Source organism: Odocoileus virginianus, chromosome 5, assembly GCF_023699985.2.
Source record: "Odocoileus virginianus isolate 20LAN1187 ecotype Illinois chromosome 5, Ovbor_1.2, whole genome shotgun sequence".
Lineage (NCBI taxonomy): Eukaryota > Metazoa > Chordata > Mammalia > Artiodactyla > Cervidae > Odocoileus > Odocoileus virginianus.
In genome coordinates this window covers 62,043,145-62,064,727 of record NC_069678.1, presented here as the reverse complement: position 1 = coordinate 62,064,727, position 21,583 = coordinate 62,043,145, and the positions used below count along the sequence as shown (strand labels likewise).

The following is a 21,583-nucleotide window of genomic DNA, read 5'->3' as shown; positions in this document are numbered from 1 at the left end:
TTAACTTATATGCACAGTACATCCTGAAAAATGCTGAGCTGGATGAAGCACAAGCTGGAATCAAGATTGTGGGAGAAATATCAATAACCTCAGATATGCAGATGACACTACCCTTATGGCAGAAAGTGAAGAAGAACTAAAGAGCCTTGTGAAAGAGCAGAGTGAAAAAGTTGACTTAAAGCTTAACATTCAGAAAACTAAGATCATGGCATCCGGTCCCATCACTTCATGGCAAATAGATGGGAAAACAGTGGCCGACTTTATTTTTGGGGGGCTCCAAAATCACTGCAGATGGAGATTGCAGCCATGAAATTAAAAGACACTTACTCCTTGGAAGGAAAGTTATGACCAACCTAGATAGCATATTAAAAAGCAGAAACATTACTTTGTCAGCAAAGATTCATCTAGTCAAGGCTATGGTTTTTCCAGTAGTCATGTATGGATGAGAGTTGGACTGTAAAGAAAGCTGAGCACCAAAGAATTGATGCTTTTGAACGGTGGTGTTGGAGAAGACTCTTGAGAGTCCCTTGGACTGCAAGGAGATCCAACCAGTCCATCCTAAAAGAGATCAGTCCTGGGTGTTCATTGGAAGGACTGATGTTGAAGCTGAAACTCCAATATTTTGGCCACCTGATATGAAGAGCTGACTCATTTGAAAAGACCCTCATGCTGGCAAAGATTGAAGGCAGGAGGAGAAGGGGACGACAGAGGATGGGATGGTTGGATGGCATCACCGACTCAATGGACGTGAGTTTGAGGAAGCTCCAGGAGTTGGTGATGGACAGGGAGGCCTGGCGTGCTGCAGTCCATGGGGTCGCAAATAGTTGGATACAACTGAGTGACTGAACTGAACTGAACATTAGAAAAAGAAGTTTTTGCATGCTTGCCATCAGATTTGTGCCAATAATATTAGTAGAGCAGCCAGGGCAAAGGATAAATAAATTGTGACTTTTGAAAGGATTGGGACCAATTGTTGAATCTTAAAATTTTGGTAGGAAAATGGAAACAGAACTAATTTCCAAATGCCTTATAGTGTTTTCTCTGAAGAGTGACAACTTCCACTTCCACAGAGTCAGTGTGAAAAAAGTTGGACTTTTTTTTAGAGACTTTGTGGCCTTGAAAAGAAATGGAAGAGAATCAATGACCTCTTTTCCCTACTGCCTGGACTTTTAAATTTGCTTCATTATGTTATCTAAATTCTACCACAAAATATCTTATTTGGGTTAGCAAATGCAGATACCTAAGAAAAGGAAAATGAGAAGTTGTCAGTTTTAAAATGTACTAGTTAATCTATTGCCAGATTCAGACTTAAACTGAAGAAAGTAGGGAAAACCACTAGACCATTCAGGTATGACCTAAATCAAATCCCTTATGACTATACAGTGGAAGTGAGAAATAGATTTAAGGGACTAGATCTGATAGAGAGCCTGATGAACTATGGACAAAGATTCGTGACATTGTATAGCAGACAGGGATCAAGACCATCCCCTTGGAAAAGAAATGCAAAAAAGCAAAATGGTTGTCTGAGGAGGCCTTACAAATAGCCGTGAAAAGAAGAGAAGCGAAAAGCAAAGGAGAAAAGGAAAGATATTCCCATTTGAATGCAGAGTTCCAAAGAGTAGCCAGGAGAGATAAGAAAGCCTTCCTCAGCGATCAATGCAAAGAAATAGAGGAAAACAACAGAATGGGAAAGAATAGAGATCTCTTCAAGAAAATTACGGATATCAAGGGAACATTTCACACAAAGATGGGTTCAATAAAGGATAGAAATGGTATAGACCTAAAAGAAGCAGAAGATATTAAGAAGAGGTGTCAAGAATACACAGAAGAACTGTACAAAAAAGATCTTCATGACCCAGATAATCACAGTGGTGTGATCACTCACCTAGAGCCAGACATCCTGGAATGTGAAGTCAAGTGGGCCTTGGAAAGCATCACTATGAACAAAGCTAGTAGAGGTGATGGAATCCCAGTTGAGCTATTTCAAATCCTGAAAGATGATGCTGTGAAAGTGCTGCACTCAGTATGCCAGCAAATTTGGAAAACTCAGCAGTGGCCATAGGACTGGAAAAAGTCAGTTTTCATTCCAATCCCAAAGAAAGGCAATGCCAAAGAATGCTCAAACTACCGCACAATTGCACTCATCTCACAGGCTAGTAAAGTAATGCTCAAGATTCTCCAAGTCAGGCTTCAGCAATATGTGAACCGTGAACTTCCAGATGTTCAAGCTGGTTTTAGAAAAGGCAGAGGAACCAGAGATCAAATTGCCAACATCCGCTGAATCATCGACAAAACAAGAGAGTTCCAGAAAAACATCTATTTCTGCTTTATTGACTACGCCAAAGCCCTCGACTGTGTGGATCACAATAAATTGTGGAAAATTCTGTAAGAGATGGGAATACCAGACCACCTGACCTGCCTCTTGAGCAACCTGTATGCAGTTCAGGAAGCAACAGTTAGAACTGGACATGGAACAACAGACTGGTTCCAAATAGGAAAAGGAGTACATCAAGGCTGTATATTGTCACCCTGCTTATTTAACTTATATGCAGAGTACATCATGAGAAATGCTGGGCTGGAAGAAGCACATGCTGGAATCAAGATTGCTGGGAGAAATATCAATAACCTCAGATATGCAGATGACACCACCCTTATGGCAGAAAGTGAAGAAGAACTAAAGAGCCTCTTGATGAAAGTGAAAGAGGAGAGTGAAAAAGTCGGCTTAAAGCTTAACATTCAGAAAAACGATCATGCCATCTGGTCCCATCACTTCATGAGAAATTGATGGGGAGACAGTGGAAACAGTGTCAGACTTTATCTTTTTGGGCTCCAAAATCACTGCAGATGGTGATTGCAGCCATGAAATTAAAAGACACTTACTCCTTGGAAGGAAAGTTATGACCAACCTAGATAGCATATTAAAAAGCAGAGACATTACTTTGCCAATAAAGGTCCATCTAGTCAAGGCTATGGTTTTTCCAGTGGTCATATATGGATATGAGAGTTGGACTGTGAAGAAAACTGAGTGCCGAAAAATTGATGCTTTTGAACTGTGGTGTTGGAGAAGACTCTTAAGAGTCCCTTGGACTACAAGGAGATTCAACCAGTCCATCCTAAAGGAGATCATCCTGGGTGTTCATTGGAAGGACTGATGCTGAAGCTGAAACTCCAATACTTTGGCCACCTCATGCAAAGAGTTGACTCATTGGAAAAGACCCTGATGCTGGGAGGGATTGGGGGCAGGCGGAGAAGGGGATGACAGAGGTTGAGATGGCTGGATGGCATCACTGACTCGATGGACATGGGTTTGAGTAAAGTCCAGGAGTTGGTGATGGAAAGGGAGGCCTAGCATGCTGCGATTCATGGGGTCGCAAAGAGTCAGACACGACTGAGCGACTGAACTGAACTGAGTTAATCTATGCATTTATACATTCATCCATTCAGCTGACACAGAAGCTCCACTGTGGACCTGACAGTATGATAACTGATGGAGATATATATTCCATAGCAGTTTAGGGATCTCACAGTTGATTAGAATAGCAGACATCTAAACAAAGATTATAATACATTGTGATGTCTGCAATAATCCAGTCAATGTTCAAAATACAGAGGGGTAATAAAACAGGGATTAACTAACTGGAAGAGAACATCAGAGAATGCTTCCTGGAGATCATGATACATTAATCCCTGGGCTGAATTTGAAAGCCAACTAAAAGATTTGAATGGCTGAAGATATGGGAGAGATCTTGTAGGCAGGAGAGTGACTTGTATAGATACTTGAAACAAGGTGATACCTAGGGAACTACAAACAATTCAGTGTTGTTGGAGAATAAAGAAGTGTGGTGGGGGATGGTCAGTTTGACAGTTAATGAGGCTGGCGTTAGATCAAAAGGGCCTGGTAGGTCATGATAACTACGCTGTGTCTTGGCTTCATTTTTGATAGTAAATCATTGCATTTTAGGCAGTAGAGAGGCACAATTAAACTTTCATTTTTGAGAGTTCGCTTTATTGTCATTGAAGAAAAAGGATTGAAAAGCTAGCAGAATGAAGGACAGAGGATGGATCCAAGACCTATTTGGAGGGTAAAATTTGAGGATGCCTTTAAGTGAGAGGTAAAGCAGATAGGGTCTCAGGTAATTCCTAGGTTTCCCATTTGTGAGTGTGATGCTAGCAGCTAAGACAGAGAATGAAGGAAGCTGAGCCATGTTGAGATTTTACAGGAACGGAGAGGCTGAAGATCATGAGTTATGTTTGATCATGTGTGAATCAGCATGTGAGTATATATGGAACTAAGGACTAGAAATGTAGTTTTGAGAATTGACAAGAGAATAAGAGATTTTCTATGAGCCCCCAGACTAGCCATTTTGCTCTATTAATTGCTTTCATAGCCCCCCATACTTCTTGTTAATATCACACTTGTAACTCTCTGTCTAGTATGTCATCCTCTATTGGATTGTGAGGTCCTTGTTGAAAAGGATGTTACTTGTTTTGTTGACCCCCTCCTTTCCAGGGCCTAACACAGAGCCTGGCACATGAGAAATGAATATATGGGCATGGATGTGAGTGCCCAGGGAAGGGGGCGTAGCAGGGATTTATGGCTCAGGGTTGCTGGGTACAGTCACTGGCTGTCACTGTTTTTGCTTCTTCCAGGAAGGAACCTTAAGAATTACTACCTTACAGGTGTGAATGGAGAAAAATATAGCAAAGGAAATGGAAGGAGGAGTCCTTTTAGGCTAGTATGAAGAAAATCGTGAAGGACTTTATTAAGGAAGTTAAGGAGGGGAATGGTTAGCAGTTTCAGATACCTGGAGAATTCAAATCAAATATGAACTGATGAACTTATGAGCTAAAGTGAAAGAAAGTGAAGTCGCTCAGCCCTGTCTGACTCTTCGCGACCCCATGGACTGTAGCCCACCAGGCTCCTCCGTCCATGGGGTTTTCCAGGCAAGAGCACTGGAGTGGGGTGCCATTTCTTCCTCCAGGAGATCTTCCCGACCCAGGGATTGAACCCAGGTCTCCCGCATTGTAGGCAGACGCTTCACCATCTGAGCCACCAGGGAAGTTCTATGTCAGCATAAGGAAAGAAAGTCATGGAATCAAAATAACTCAAGTCCTTTATAAGGGCTTGTTGGAAACCAAGAGATAATCTCTCAGTAAGTGCAGCGAAGCCATTTTCCCCCTAGTGCTGGAAGAGTTAGCTATTCCTCTGTAAGTAGTTTCCTTGTATGTGGATTTCATGTTAAATAAAAAGTGTAATTCTTTAAATATTAGCATTGCACTCACTGTGGAGAGATGCTCACAGTCTGAGAGGCGCACGGGCGCTAAGACCAGGTAAGGGAGGAGAAGACTGAGCGCGGTGTCAGGCAGGACTGCCCATGCTGTTTAAATTCTTTCTCTCTTGCTGTGTGCACATTTGCCACGTTGTTATCTTTGCATTTGGGTAAGTTAGGTACTCATATGGGGCACCGTCATTGTGCGTTCCAAAGAGGGAGAGAAGGAGAGGGAGGAAGGTGGAGAGAAGGAGAGGGAGGAAGGTGGAGAGAACAGTGTGTTTCTAATTTGTGGTTTGTCCTGTGTTGTTTCTTTAATGTGGGGGTTTCAAATTTTTCTTATCATATTGCCCAAAATCTTATTAGATACACGTGTGTGTATGATATTTCATTGATTTAGAATTTTATATTTGTATCATGTTTTAGATTTTACAAATTATCAGTCTATTTGTTGCTTAATGATGGAACAACTTCATTAGGTAGACAGGACAGGTTTTTTTCCCCCCTCTTTGGTTTGTTCTACAAAGATTCGAAGGTAAGCTACTTGTCCAGTATCATAATCCTGTGATCTTTTCATACCATATTGTTCATCCCAACAGTATACAAATTGTATGTGTATGTATTGTTTCAATGTAACTAATTTTATTTTAAGGAAACATGTACATGAATTGGAGAAAGATTTGGCTTCCTCTGGACATTTTGGTGTCTTTTGGCTATGCCTTTGTTCTTTTAGGTATTCTTTTTTTAAATAATTTTAAAATTACCTATTTTTAAGGTATATTTTAGATATTCTTATTATCAAATAGGGCCTTTGAGAGCTCTCTGAGAAGAAAGAATAGTTCATAAAATTATTATTATTTTGGAAATATATTGATGGAAAATTGATGGAAATTTTTTGATGGAAATTATCATATTATTGATGGAAATTATCATATTATTGATGGAAATTATCATATTATTGATGGAAAATATCAAATCTGTGTGTAGTTTAAAAAGACTACCATCACCCTTCCCCCCAGAAGTGGAGCTCCTAATATATATTGTATGTTTTTTGAGTTACTGGCCATGAAATTGTTTAAGTGGGAGCATCAGCATTTGAAAACAATGAAATAGAATAGAAAATATCAGAATATACTACACATGATAGGTGTTTTGCTTCCTGATACTTTTGTTTCAGAAATATATATATATGCACATGTGTGTGGGCTTTCCCGGTGGCTCAGAGAGTAAAGAATCTGCCTGCAATACCGGAGACCCGGGTTTGATCCCTGGGTTGGAAAGATCCCCTGGAGAAAAAAGAATGGCAACCCACTCTAGTATTCTTGCCTGGAGAATTCCATGGACAGAGGAGCCTGTTGGGCTACAATCCATGGGGTTGCAAAGAGTCAGACATGATTTAGTGACTAACGCACTTACATATGTGTACTGAGGCATAGGTATAAAATGTATTTCTTACTGTAGGTCATGATCAATAAAGCTTGAAAACACTGGCTCAGAAAACTCATTCATTTTATCTTCTTCCAGCTTTTGTTACCTTATTGAATGGGGAACAAGCGCAGAATGCAATTCAGATGTTTCATCAATATTCTTTTCGAGGAAAAGACTTAGTAGTCCAGCTCCAGCCAACAGATGCTTTGCTATGTATTACCAACTTGCCCACTTCTTTTACATTAGAAGAGTTTGAAGAACTTGTTCGTGCTTATGGAAATGTTGAGAGATGTTTTCTTGTCTACAGTGAAGTTACTGGCCATTCCAAAGGCTATGGATTTGTAGAATACATGAAAAAGGACTTTGCTGCAAAGGCTCGATTGGAGCTATTGGGTAAACAGCTGGGAGCATCGGCTGTCTTTGCACAGTGGATGGATGTTAATCTATTGGCCGCAGAGCTCATTCATTCTAAGTGCCTTTGTATAGATAAACTCCCTAGTGACTATAGAGATTCAGAGGAGCTGTTGCAGTTTTTTTCCAGTATCCATAAACCTGTGTTTTGCCAGGTATGTATTTTTAAGATATTATTTGAAATATTTAAAACTATCTGCATGGACTCACATATTTATTATACCCATGTAAATATCAGCATGGATAATCTCATTCTACTTTAGTTTGTAATGAACACTTTAATATGATGGTAAATTTTAAATCAATTTCTTTTGTTGGTGGGCCAGACTGTGTTGTTTTTATATAATTATGTCTTAGCAAACCCAACACTTAATGCATCCACCTTCTCCTTTCATCTGTTCTTGAACCATTCATGCATTGATCACTTCATCCACCCACATTTGATTTGTCGCATTCTCGGTGCCAAGTACCATACCGCTAAATGTCAGAAATATAACAAATAGGAAGATATTCTCTCTATACCTCACAGTTTTGTAGAGTACACTGACAGATAAGCAAATAACTATATATCCCGTATGAAGAGTGAGATAATGCAAAATCGAAAAGTGTTACATGGTGTAGAAAGAATGCTTTATTCTGTCTTAATGGGGTCATGGTAAGTGAGACATTTAGAGAAGATCCCGAAAACTGACAATGTTGTTAAGAATTTTCAAGCACTTTATCAGAATAAAATTGAATAAATTCTACCAAATAGACAAAAATATATACAGTATGTGGCTCCTTCCTATACAGGTTTTTATAGCACCTGATGAAACCTTTCTCTTTCACTTCCCTTCATTTCTTCCTTTCTTCTCTCTTCCTTTGCTCCTTCTTATCTCCCGTCTTTCCTCTGCTCACCCTTATTTTTCTATTATCATACATGTATTGAATCTCTACTCTTGCAGTAGAAAATTTGAAATTTATTATAGTTTACTTCATTAAAATTAATGCTGCCATCTTACTTTTCCTTACATTTCTGCCCCTCCAGTCCCAATATAATCATCAAAGAAACTATCCATGGAGCTTCAAAAAATTAGAATACTTTGTGACAAATCTTTGCCAAGTTATTGAAAGTTGTCTTATTGATATGCTATTCTTGAATATTAAAAATTATATAGTGGTATCCTGTAGCCAAGCATAATCCTTTGTAGCTTTAATTGAGGCCTTTGAAGCAAATATGAGGGGAAAGCTGTTTTTTACATACTATATTTGAATTATGAATCTTGGAGTTAGAAGGGATTTAGGCTATCTGGTCTTGTTTTCCATCTGGTTAAAAAAGAAAAAGGTTTGTTACAATCATTGTAAGTGATCATTAGCTTTTGTTAAAGTATTTTTAAGTAATGGAAAATTAACTATTAATAGATCACAAGTCATGCCATTACATATTTGAATGGCTCTCATATTGAATGGAAATATTGCTCTTTAAAATTACCAATGCTATGAAACTAAAATGATATTTTTTTGAAAGACTTAAAATGATAGTATAATTTATTTGGCATGAAGATTATATAATAAACTAAGAATAATAAAAATATTTTAGAAATTTTCAAAAGCTTAATACAGCCACTTTGAATGCCTTTATCAGTAAGTCTGTTAAACTCCGGCTCTCTGGTTCGGTGGGTTGACATAGACTATATGGAAGACACAGTCTTCTTCCCTTGTGATCAGAAGGGGCCAAAGGGACTAGTGACTTTTACAAATCTAAATTCAAGATTTGGTTTGAATAAAAGGAATGAGGTTGCAGGAGAAATATTTGGAAGAGGTAGATATTTCCCCTTTCTTCCACATGAATGGAAGAAGTTTTATGGAGGAAAAGACATTTGTGGATAGTTTTAAAAGGAAGAAAGGATGAGAAAGGGAAAAAAAACAGAAATTTGGTCTGCTATACAAAAAAGCTTCAAAAATAAGAGAAAAGCTAAAAAATGACTAAGAAATGATTGAATTGTATACCAATTTATGAGATGCCAAGTCCAAACAGAAGTTTTGTAGATATTTCTATTGGACTATTTCTATACTTCAGAGACATACAAAGCTAAATTTTATCACATTTATCACTGGATACGAATGTGTTTAAGATGATTCAGATATGTTCAACACTTAGAAACTTTTTAGTGTTGTATTTTTTTTCTTACTTTTGCTCTCTGTACCAGTCTTTATGGATCCAGGGCTTTAGTATCTTCCTTTACACTCTTACACATGGGTGACTGGAAATAAATTGAGTTCTGCTTTGCAGGAGTTTGTTTAGGGCACACTCAGGAAAAGGTTGTGTCCTGCATATGGTATTTTAAACAAACCTGGGGCAGTTTCCTAAATAAGGCTTACTTTGGTATTCTTGCCCAAATTCCTGGGATACCTAAAATATTGAAATAAAAGTTGAATATGGTTCCTTCTACTTTTGTTCTCTTGATAATGCAAATAGATACATGATCAAATTCAACAGGTTTCATCATCTATGTATCTGGTGAATTTATTTTAAAGAAAGTTCAATTGTTGTGTCCCCAAATTTTTCTGTTGATTATTAATTATATATATATATTCATATATAGGAACTGTAATCATTTGAACACTGACTTTTAAAATAAATCAGAGATTCAAAGAAGCAGAAAGAAGCTTGACAGAATCTTACTTATCTTCCCATCTTCTAGAAAGATTGTACCTACCCAACTAATAAAGTTTTATTTTCGGGAAAAAAGGGAATACAATATTTTCACCGGTAGCATGCTTTGAGACATTTGTCCTTGAATTTACAGATGATTTACTTGTAAATAAAGAATTCTAACTAAGTATTAGAATTCCCTTTTTAATAATCGTATCACATCAGCTTGCACAGGATGAAGGTAGTTATGTTGGTGGCTTTGCAGTGGTTGAATATAGCACTGCAGAGCATGCTGAAGAGGTTCAACAAGCAGCTGATGGCATGACCATCAAGGGAAGCAAAGTTCACGTTTCCTTCTGTGCCCCAGGAGCACCAGGGCGAAGTACCTTAGCAGCACTGATAGCAGCTCAACGCGTGGTAAGTTGTTCTTTTTCAAGAACATAGAAGAATTCAAGTATCCAAACTAGTTAATCATTGATTGGACTTCTATTATATTTTTATTACATGAAGACATTCTTTTTTTTTTTTAATTGACTAAATAATACTTCTGCCAAATCAAGCCAGGAGTCAGTACAATAGAGGAAACTGTGTTTCATAAAGTGTATTCATCTCAAGAATTGAGGAAATTTTTTTATTTATTCAGTAAATGTTTGAGTTCCTGTTCTGTAAGTTTTGATTGCAGCATGCCCCCTTTTGCAAAAAGTGTTCATAAGTGTGCATGTTGGACTGACTTCTTTATTGTGACTGTCTCTTATTACTCCCCTCTCTACTTCTCTGGTTGAAAATTCCTTGTAGGGAGCAACTATTCCCGCTTCACAGTTTCTTACTCCTTGCACCTAGAATAGTAAAAACCCATTGATCAAATGAAGGAAGCAACACACTTTTGAAGGGTCCAGGGAAGACTTCAGAATTGCGAAGGTGACATTTGAATGTAACGTTAAGGTACAATTTTGGAATGTTGATGGGGGTGGAGAATAGGATTGCCAGATGAATACAGATTTTGCATGAGACGTACTTACATTAAACATTATCCATTGTTATCTGGCACCCTGTGTTTTTACTTGCTGAGTCTGGAACCCCCAAGGAGGGAGAATGAGTGATTGAACATACTCTGGTTGTGACAAAACGTTTCCAGCAGTAGGAGGAGACGAATTTTCATGTTTGAAAAGTGGAAAAGGTCTAGGCAGGCTGAGTGTGTAGAGATGAGTGGTGAAATGATAGCTTGATGGCAGCACAGGAGGAGGGCCGGAGCACTCACAGCTTAGGTGGAACTTGATAAGCGAGGCCAAGCTTATAAATTCCAAAGGGAATTTATAAAGCATATATACAAGGTATTGACAGGATCGTAGTTAAGAAATCACCTAGTCTGGAAATGGTTTGTAAATGAAGTGGAGAGAGAAGGACTATCGAGGAGGGAAGGAGTGCAGAAGAGATGACAGGCTGTCAGTGGTATCCTGCTGTCGTTTCACTCGCCCTCTTCCTCTTATTCTTTGATCTCACCTCTGGTCCTGGATGTCTTCTCCCTTTTTCTTGGTTTTTCCTTCCCTTCTTAGGTTCTTCTGTCGTCCTCATGTCCTTGACTGGCATAATCCATGACTACAGCCATTCTTTCACTGTCAATTTCATTGCCTGTAGTCAAGCTGTCTCTTGGTTGGATTGGATTTGCTGAGTTTCTGAGTCTGAATCCATCCAGTCACGCACTTTTGCAGTCAGCATACTCTGTCTTCTTGGAGAAAAACAGATAACTAGGTGACTTAGTGCTCCTGAAAATGTCTGACATTCTTTATAGCTGACTCCCCAGCAAAACTAGTTCAAATCTTCACTTTTCTAGTCTTTGTCCTGCTTTCTATCTGATGGTCGTGGCTGCTACTTTATAGAAATATACAGGCCATGTGCTGGACTCATGCATTTACTTTCTCTCACACTCCCTGAGGAAAAGTGCTCCACTTTTTGCTTCTTTTTCCTCTTTAATAGCATTCATTCCATAAATACTTACTGGGTACCTGCTACATACGAGATATATTAGAGATATTTAGGATTCACCAGTGAACAAAGGTCTGTCTAGTCAAAGCTGTGGTTTTTCCAGTAGTCATGTATGGATGTGAGAGTTGGACTATAAAGAAAGCTGAGCACAGAAAAATTGATGCTTTTGAACTGTGGGGTTGGAGAAGACTCGAGAGTCCCTTGGACTGCAAGGAGATCCAACCAGTCCATCCTGATGGAAATCAGTCCTGAGTATTCATTGAAAGGACTGATACTGAGGCTGAAACTCCAATTCTTTGGCCACCTGATGTGAAGAACTGACTCATTGGAAAAGACCCTGATGCTGAGAATGATTGAAGGCAGGAAGAGAAGGGGACGGTAGAGGATGAGTTGGTTGGATGGCATCACTGACTCAATGACCATGAGCTTGAGTAAACTCCTGGAGCTGGTGATGGACAGGGAAGCCTGGCATGCTGCAGTCCGTGGGATCGCAAAGGGTTGGAAACGACTGAGCGACTGAACTGAGTGAACAAAACAAAGATCCTTGCTGTCATGGAGGGAGTGCTCTGTTTCCCTCCCACCAAAGCAGGGGCTCACGCCCCCGCCCCATCCTCAAGGATCTGCCTCCCCTACTTTCTGCTTGACCTTTTGTTCACTGCCTCCGTCCCATTTGCTTATAAACACACTCAAACCTTTTCCTCTCTAGATGCAGGCCTTTGTAATACCTCTTCCTCACAACTGGAGCTTCTTGAACAATTAGATCCTACTAGTCACCTTTTTTTTTTTTTTCCATTTCTCATTTCCTTCTCAGCCCAATGCAGTGTAGTTTCTGCTCCCACTATTAAGTGAATCTGTTCTCTTTAAGATTTACAGGAATTTTGTAATCAAGTCACATAGGTACTTCTCAGTCTTTCTTTGCTTGGTTTCTTTGCAGTGTTTAAAACCAACTGCCTACTGCCTTGAATTCCACCTATCATTCTTTTCCTCTCTGTCTAATTGTTCCATCCTTTTCTTCTTTTTCCCAGAGGGATGCTATCAGTAGACCTCTGTACTAGGCTTCTTCACTTTCTTCCTCTTCATCACTCCAGTGGCTTCAGTTATTGCATATCAGTGATGATTTCCAATCTTATATTTTTGAACCAAATTGTTCTAAAGCACTAAATTTATATTTTAAAATGATTATTAGACATCCCCTTTTTATGTTATATGAATAATTCAATTTCAGCATTTCCGAAAGGAAACTGTTCTTCCCTGGGACTTGCTTTTCTATGTGCTATAATATCTATGTGTGACATCAGTTCATTCAAACTGAAACTGTCTGAATTAAAAACTCAATCATGATTGATCTTCATCTACTCTTCAGTTCAGAATGCCAAGAATCTTAGCAAGTCTTTCAGTTCCACATCCTAATATCTATTAAATCCTTGAGACTTGTCAGCATCTTTGTTACTTTACTCAGGATCTAATTTTTCTCAACTTGATGATTTGAATAACCTGCTATATGATTGCCATGTCATTAGTCTTCCCTATTCTAATCCGTCTTCTACAGTGCCACAAAAGTGATCTTTCTCATCCTCAAATCAAATTATGTCATTCTCTTGCTTAATATTCTTTAATGTGTGCATAAGTTCAGTTCCTTACCATAGTAAACAGCCCTTCATGGGGCCTTTAATAGATATCATTATTAGATATTAGTAACAGTGAGAAATCCTAAAGTTTTCTCAGCCTTAAAAGTAATGTACTGCATTGATTTTTTTTCTTATGGGTTCTTGGTACGTATCTTCTATCAAGTTTTCTGTTTAAAAAAGATCATAAATTGGCACTGAACTTTATCAGAATATTTCTACAACTATTGGGATAATTATGTGATTTCTCCCTAAGTTCATTAATGTGCTCAATCACACTGATAGACTTTTCTAATGTTATACTATCCTTGTGTTGTAAGTCCTCATTGATAGATTTTTTTCCTATGTATTGTTTGATTTTATTGGGTAATATTTGTTATATGTGCAGATGTGCTCATGAGTGGAAATGCTTAGATTTGGGGGTAGCACTTTTGCTTTATTTTGAAATCAAGAGAACATTGACCTCATTAAATGATTTACGTGTTTTTTCTCTGAACCCCTCCTTTTCTTTCTATTCATAGATCAGTTTGTATATAGTAGGGGTTTTCTGTCCTTCGAAAGTTTGAGAGAGCTCATCTATGAAACCATGTAGACCTAGTCCTTATGTCTCTCCCAGAAGGAAATCATTGATTACCACTTAAGTTTCTTCTGTGAATATTAGATATATTAGTTTTATTTTTCTCTGTGTGGTATATGTAGCATTTGATTATAGTCTACAGATTTATCCACTTAGTCTGAGTTTTAAAATTTATGGACACATAGCTATTTATAAAATTTTATATTTTAAATTTGTCATGTCTCATCTCTTCTTTTTCATTTTATGTCTTATTTATTTGCATTTTCTTTCCCCCAATTAGTCTTGCAAACTATTTTGCCTTTCAAAGAAATAGTTTTTATTATTTGTTTTTTCTATCTGTTGCTTATTCTTGCCCTGTCTTTATAATCTTCTTGCTTCTTTCTTTGGCCTTACTCTTTCCCTCCCATCTTTATTAATATCAGTAGTTAGCTCCTCTGTTTTCAAACTACATTGTTTTGATGAATGTAGTTAAAGTAAGTTTACTTCTGTAACTAAACTTCTATGACTAATGCTATACCTATGTGTCATAAATTTTATATTATGAATGTTTCAATTTTTTTAATGATTTCCTTTTAGCCTAATTAATAGTTTTTCCCCAGGTTGTAGCTACCTAAGAATTTTTAAAAGCTATTCTTCTGATGTAGATTTTTTGATATATAATTGACATACAGCATTATATTAGATTTCAGGTGAACATCTAATGATGCAGTATTTACATATGCTGTGAAATGATCACCTCAGTAAGTCCAGTTAGCATCTGTCACCACACATAATTATAGATTTTTTTTTTTCTTGTGTTGGGAACTTTTAAGATCTATCTCTGGCAGCCTTTAAATATGCAAGAGAGTATTATGAATGGTAGTCATAGTCACTATGCTGTACGTTACGGTCTCATGGCTTCACACTGGAGTTTGTGCTCTTCACCCCCTTTGCCGTTTCACTCACCCTTCACCCAGGCCCTCTGGCAACCGTCAATCTCTTCTCTGTATCTGTGGTTTTGGTTTATTTTTGTTTTGAGATTCTACATATAAGTGAGATCATACACTATTAGGCTTTCTCTGTCTGACTTATTTCCCTTAGCATAATGCCCTCCAAGTTCATCCATTTTGTTACAAATGACAAGATTTCCTTCTTTTTGTGGCTGAATAGTACTCCATTGTCTATATACATATACATGCCGCATTTTCACCAGGGCTTCCCTGGTGGCTGAGGTGGTAAAGAATCTGCCTGCAGTGCAGGAGACCTGGGTTCAATCCCTGGGTTGGGAAGACCCATTGGAGAAGGAAATGCAACCCACCCCAGTGTCCATGCCTGGAAAGTTCCATGGATGAAGGAGCCTGGCAGATTATAATCCATGGGGTTGCAAAGAGTTGGACATGACTGAGCGACTTCACTTTGACCACATTTTCTTTATCCATTCATCAATTTTTAGGACACTTATGCTGTTTTCATGTCTTGATTATTGTAAATAATGCAACAATGAATATGGAGGTCGATATATCTTTTTGAGTTATGGTTTTTTGTTTCTTTGGTTAAATACCTAGAAGTTGACTTGCTGGGTCATATGGTAATTCTGTTTTTAATTTTTTGAGGAACCTCTGTTCTCTTTGCTAACACTTATCATGTTGTCTTTAAACCTTTTTCCTTTATTTTTGTTTCCCATTTACTATTTTTTTTTCCATTTATTAGTTGGAGGCTAATTACTTTACATCATTGCAGTAGTTTTTGTCATACATTGAAATGAATTAGCCATGGATTTACATGTATTCCCCATCCCCATCCCCCCTCCCATCTCCCTCTCCACCCGATCCCTCTGGGTCTTCCCAGTGCACCAGGCCCGAGCACTTGTCTCATGCACCCAACCTGGGCTGGTGATCTGTTTCACCCTAGATAATATACATGTTTCAATGCTGTTCTCTTGAAACATCCCACCCTCGCCTTCTCCCAGAGTCCACAAGTCTGTTCTATACATCTGAGTCTCTTTTTCTGTTTTGCATATAGGGTTATCATTACCATCTTTCTAAATTCCATATATATGTGTTAGTATGCTGTAATGGTCTTTATCTTTCTGGCTTACTTCGCTCTGTATAATGGGCTCCAGTTTCATCCATCTCATTAGAACTGATTCAAATGAATTCTTTTTAATGGCTGAGTAATATTCCATGGTGTATATGTACCACAGCTTCCTCATCCATTCGTCTGCTGATGGGCATCTAGGTTGCTTCCATGTCCTGGCTATTATAAACAGTGCTGCGATGAACATTGGGGTGCACGTGTCTCTTTCAGATCTGGTTTCCTTGGTGTGTATGCCCAGAAGTGGGATTGCTGGGTCATATGGCAGTTCTATTTCCAGCTTTTTAAGAAATCTCCACACTGTTTTCCATAGTGGCTGTACTAATTTGCATTCCCACCAACAGTGTAAGAGGGTTCCCTTTTCTCCACACCCTCTCCAGCATTTATTGCTTGTAGACTTTTGGATAGCAGCCATCCTGACTGGCGTATAATGGTACCTCATTGTGGTTTTGATTTGCATTTCTCTGATAATGAGTGATGTTAAGCATCTTCTCATGTGTTTGTTAGCCATCTGTATGTCTTCTTTAGAGAAATGTCTGTTTAGTTCTTTGGCCCATTTTTTGATTGGATCATTTATTTTTCTGGAGTTGAGCTGGAGGAGTTGCTTGTATATTTTTGAGATTAATCCTTTGTCTGTTGCTTCGTTTGCTATTATTTTCTCCCAATCTGAGGGCTGTCTTTTCACCTTGCTTATAGTTTCCTTTGTTGTGCAAAAGCTTTTAAGTTTCATTAGGTCCCATTTGTTTATTTTTGCTTTTGTTTCTAAAATTCTGGGATGTGGGTCATAGAGGATCCTGCTGTGATTTATGTCGGAGAGTGTTTTGCCTATGTTCTCCTCTAGGAGTTTGATAGTTTCTGGTCTTACATTTAGATCTTTAATCCATTTTGAGTTTATTTTTGTGTATGGTGTTAGAAAGTGTTCTAGTTTCATTCTTTTACAGGTGGTTGACCAGTTTTCCCAGCACCACTTGTTAAAGAGGTTCTTTTTTCCATTGTATATCCTTGCCCCTTTGTCGAAGATAAGGTGACCATAGGTTCGTGGATTTATCTCTGGGCTTTCTATTCTGTTCCATTGATCTATATTTCTGTCTTTGTGCCAGTACCATACTGTCTTGATGACTGTGGCTTTGTAGTAGAGTCTGAAGTCAGGCAGATTGATTCCTCCAGTTCCATTCTTCTTTCTCAGGATTACTTTGGCTATTCGAGGTTTTTTGTATTTCCATACAAATTGTGAAATTATTTGTTCTAGTTCTGTGAAAAATACCGTTGGTAGTTTGATAGGGATTGCATTGAATCTATAGATTGCTTTGGGTAGTATAGCCATTTTGACAATATTGATTCTTCCAATCCATGAACACAGTATATTTCTCCATCTGTTTGTGTCCTCTTTGATTTCTTTCATCAGTGTTTTATAGTTTTCTATGTATAGGTCTTTTGTTTCTTTAGGTAGATATACTCCTAAGTATTTTATTCTTTTTGTTGCAATGGTGAATGGTATTGTTTCCTTAATTTCTCTTTCTGTTTTCTCATTGTTAGTGTATAGGAATGCAAGAGATTTCTGTGTGTTAATTTTATATCCTGCAACTTTACTGTATTCATTGATTAGCTCTAGTAATTTTCTGGTAGAGTCTTTAGGGTTTTCTATGTAGAGGATCATGTCATCTGCAAACAGAGAGAGTTTCACTTCTTCTTTTCCTATCTGGATTCCTTTTACTTCTTTTTCTGCCCTGATTGCTGTGGCCAAAACTTCCAAAACTATGTTGAATAGTAGTGGTGAGAATGGGCACCCTTGTCTTGTTCCTGATTTCAGGGGAAATGCTTTCAGTTTTTCACCATTGAGGGTGATGCTTGCTGTGGGTTTGTCATATATAGCTTTTATTATGTTGAGGTATGTTCCTTCTATTCCTGCTTTCTGGAGAGTTTTAATCATAAATGGATGTTGAATTTTGTCAAAGGCTTTTTCTGCATCTATTGAGATAATCATATGGTTTTTATCTTTCATTTTGTTAATGTGGTGTATTACATTGATTGATTTGTGGATATTAAAGAATCCTTGCATTCCTGGGATAAAGCCCACTTGGTCATGATGTATGATTTTTTTAATATGTTGTTGGATTCTGTTTGCTAGAATTTTGTTAAGGATTTTTGCATCTATGTTCATCAGTGATATTGGCCTGTAGTTTTCTTTTTCTGTGGCATCTTTGTCTGGTTTTGGAATTAGGGTGATGGTGGCCTCATAGAATGAGTTTGGAAGTTTACCTTCTTCTGCAATTTTCTGGAAGAGTTTGAGTAAGATAGGTGTTAGCTCTTCTCTAAATTTTTGGTAGAATTCAGCTGTGAAGCCATCTGGTCCTGGGCTTTTGTTTGCTGGAAGATTTCTGATTACAGTTTTTATTTCCTTGCTTGTGATCATTTTGTTAAGATCTTCTATTTCTTCCTGGTTCAGTTTTGGAAAGTTATACTTCTCTAAGAACTTGTCCATTTCTTCCAAGTTGTCCATTTTATTGGCATAGAGCTGCTGGTAGTAGTCTCTTATGATCCTTTGTATTTCAGTGTTGTCTGTTGTGATCTCTCCATTTTCATTTCTAATTTTGTTTATTTGGTTCTTCTCCCTTTGTTTCTTAATGAGTCTTGCTAATGGTTTGTCAATTTTGTTTATTTTTTCAAAAAAACAGCTTTTAGCTTTGTTAATTTTTGCTATGATCTCTTTAGTTTCTTTTGCATTTATTTCTGCCCTAATTTTTAAGATTTCTTTCCTTCTACTAACCCTGGGGTTCTTCATTTCTTCCTCCTCTAGTTGCTTTAGGTGTAGAGTTAGGTTATTTATTTGACTTTTTTCTTGTTTCTTGAGGTAGGCCTGTAATGCTATGAATCTTCCCCTTAGCACTGCTTTTACAGTGTCCATAGGTTTTGGGTTGTTGTGTTTTCATTTTCATTCATTTCTATGCATATTTTGATTTCTTTTTTGATTTCTTCTATGATTTGTTGGTTATTCAGAAGCGTGTTGTTTAGCCTCCATATGTTTGAATTTTTAATAATTTTTTTCCTGTAATTGAGATCTAATCTTACTGCACTGTGGTCAGAAAAGATGACTGGAATGATTTCAATCTTTTTGAATTTACCAAGACTAGATTTATGGCCCAGGATGTGATCTATTCTGGAGAAGGTTCCGTGTGCACTTGAGAAAAAGGTGAAGTTGATTGTTTTGGGGTGAAAGGTCCTATAGATGTCAATTAGGTCTAGCTGGTCCATTGTGTCCGTTAAAGTTTGTGTTTCCTTGTTCATTTTCTGTTTAGTTGATCTATCCATAGTTGTGAGTGGGGTATTAAAGTCTCCTACTATTATTGTGTTACTATTAATTTCCTCTTTCATACTCGTTAGCGTTTGCCTTACATATTGCGGTGCTCCTATGTTGGGTGCATATATATTTATAATTGTTATATCTTCTTCTTGGATTGATCCTTTGATCATTATGTAGTGTCCATCTTTGTCTCTTTTCACAGCCTTTATTTGAAAGTCTATTTTATCTGATAAGAGTATTGCGACTCCTGCTTTCTTTTGGTCTCCGTTTGCGTGGAATATTTTTTTCCAGCCCTTCACTTTTAGTCTGTATGTGTCCCTTGCTTTGAGGTGGGTCTCTTGTAGACAGCATATATAGGGGTCTTGCTTTTGTATCCATTCAGCCAGCCTTTGTCTTTTGGTTGGGGCATTCAACCCATTTACATTTAAGGTAATTATTGATAGGTATGGTCCCGTTGCCATTTATTTTGTTGTTTGGGGTTCACGTTTATACCACCTTTCTGTGTTTCCTGTCTAGAGAAGATCCTTTAGTATTTGTTGGAGTGCTGGTTTGGTGGTGCTGAATTCTCTCAGCTTTTGCTTGTCTGTAAAGCTTTTGAGTTCTCCTTCATATCTGAATGAGATCCTTGCTGGGTAGAGTAATCTAGGTAGTAGGTTATTCTCTTTCATTACTTTAAGTATGTCCTGCCATTCCCTTCTGGCCTGAAGGGTTTCTATTGATAGATCAGCTGTTATCCTTATGGGAATCCCTTTGTATGTTATTTGTTGTTTCTCCCTTGCTGCTTTTAATATTTGTTCTTTGTGTTTGATCTTTGTTAATTTGATTAATATGTGTCTTGGGGTGTTTCGCCTTGGGTTTATCCTGTTTGGGACTCTCTGGGTTTCTTGGACTTGGTTGGCTATTTCCTTCCCCATTTTAGGGAAGTTTTCAGCTATTATCTCCTCAAGTATCTTCTCATGGCCTTTCTTTTTGTCTTCTTCTTCTGGGACTCCTATGATTCGAATGTTGGGGCGTTTCACATTGTCCCAGAGGTCCCTGAGGTTGTCCTCATTTCTTTTGATTCTTTTTTCTTTTTTCCTCTCTGCTTCATTTATTTCCACCATTTTATCTTCTAACTCACTTATCCTATCTTCTGTCTCTGTTATTCTACTCATGGTTCCCTCCAGAGTGTTTTTGATCTCGTTTATTTCATTATTAATTTTTAATTGACTTTTTTTTATTTCTTCTAGGTCCTTGTTAAACATTTCTTGCATCTTCTCAATCTTTGTCTCCAGGCTATTTATTTGTAACTCCATGTTGTTTTCAAGATTTTGGATCATTTTTATTATCATTATTCTAAATTCTTTTTCAGGTAGATTCCCTATTTCCTCCTCTTTTGTTTGACTTGGTGGGCTTTTTTCATGTTCCTTTAGCTGTTGGGTATTTCTCTGCCTTTTCATCTTGTTTAGATTGCTGTGTCTGAAGTGGGCTTTCTGTATTCTTGTGGTCTGTGGTTCCTTTCTATTGTGGAGGTTTCACCCAGTGGGTGGGGTTGGACGATTGGTTTGTCAAGGTTTCCTGGTTAGGGAAGCTTGTGTCAGCATTCTGGTGCGTGGAATTGGATTTTTTCTCTCTGGAGTGCAATGGAGTGTCCAGTAATGAGTTTTGCGATGGGTCTCTGTGTTAGGTGTGACTTTGGAGAGCCTGTATGTTGACACTCAGGTCTATGTTCCTGCGTTGCTAAAGAATTTGCGTGGTATGTCTTGTACTGGAGCTTATTGGCTCTTGGGTGGTGGTTGATTTTGGTGTAGGTATGGAAGCTTTTGGATGGTCTCTTATTCCTTAATGTTCCATGTAGTCAGGAGTTTTCTGGTCTTCTCAGGATTTGGGCTTAAGTCTCCTGCCTCTGGATTTCAGTTTTATTCTTCCAATAGTCTCAAGACTTCTCCAACTATACAGCACTGATAATAAAACTTCTAGGTTAATGGTGAAAAGATTCTCCACCGTGAGAGACAACCAGAGAGGTTCACAGAGTTACATGAAGAATAGGAGAGGGAGGAAGGAGATAGAGGTGAGCAGGAGGAGAAAAAGGGGACTCAAGAGGAGAGACAGATCTACGCAGTTATCAGTTCCCAAAGTGTTCTCCGTAGCCCAGACACCCACAAAGATTCACAGAGTTGGATTGGGAAGAGAAGGGGAATGGAGGAAATAGAGGTGTTCTGAGGTAGAAAACAGAGAGTCAAAAGTGGGAGAGTATCACCACACTCCTGAATAGAAATGGGAACTGAATACTGGATTCTT

General features: G+C 38.1%; 1 protein-coding gene across 2 annotated transcripts in view; it reads left to right on the top strand.

The window, feature by feature from the left end:
• The window catches only part of RAVER2 (ribonucleoprotein, PTB binding 2), a 142,168-nt gene that overhangs the window by 41,232 nt on the left and 79,353 nt on the right, over positions 1-21,583 (top strand). For both annotated transcript variants that reach the window (XM_070468033.1, XM_020877771.2), the window contains exons 3-4: positions 6,795-7,264; positions 9,970-10,161. In XM_070468033.1, coding sequence (XP_070324134.1) covers positions 6,795-7,264; positions 9,970-10,161 — 662 coding nt within the window. The remainder of the gene's footprint in view (positions 1-6,794; positions 7,265-9,969; positions 10,162-21,583) is intronic.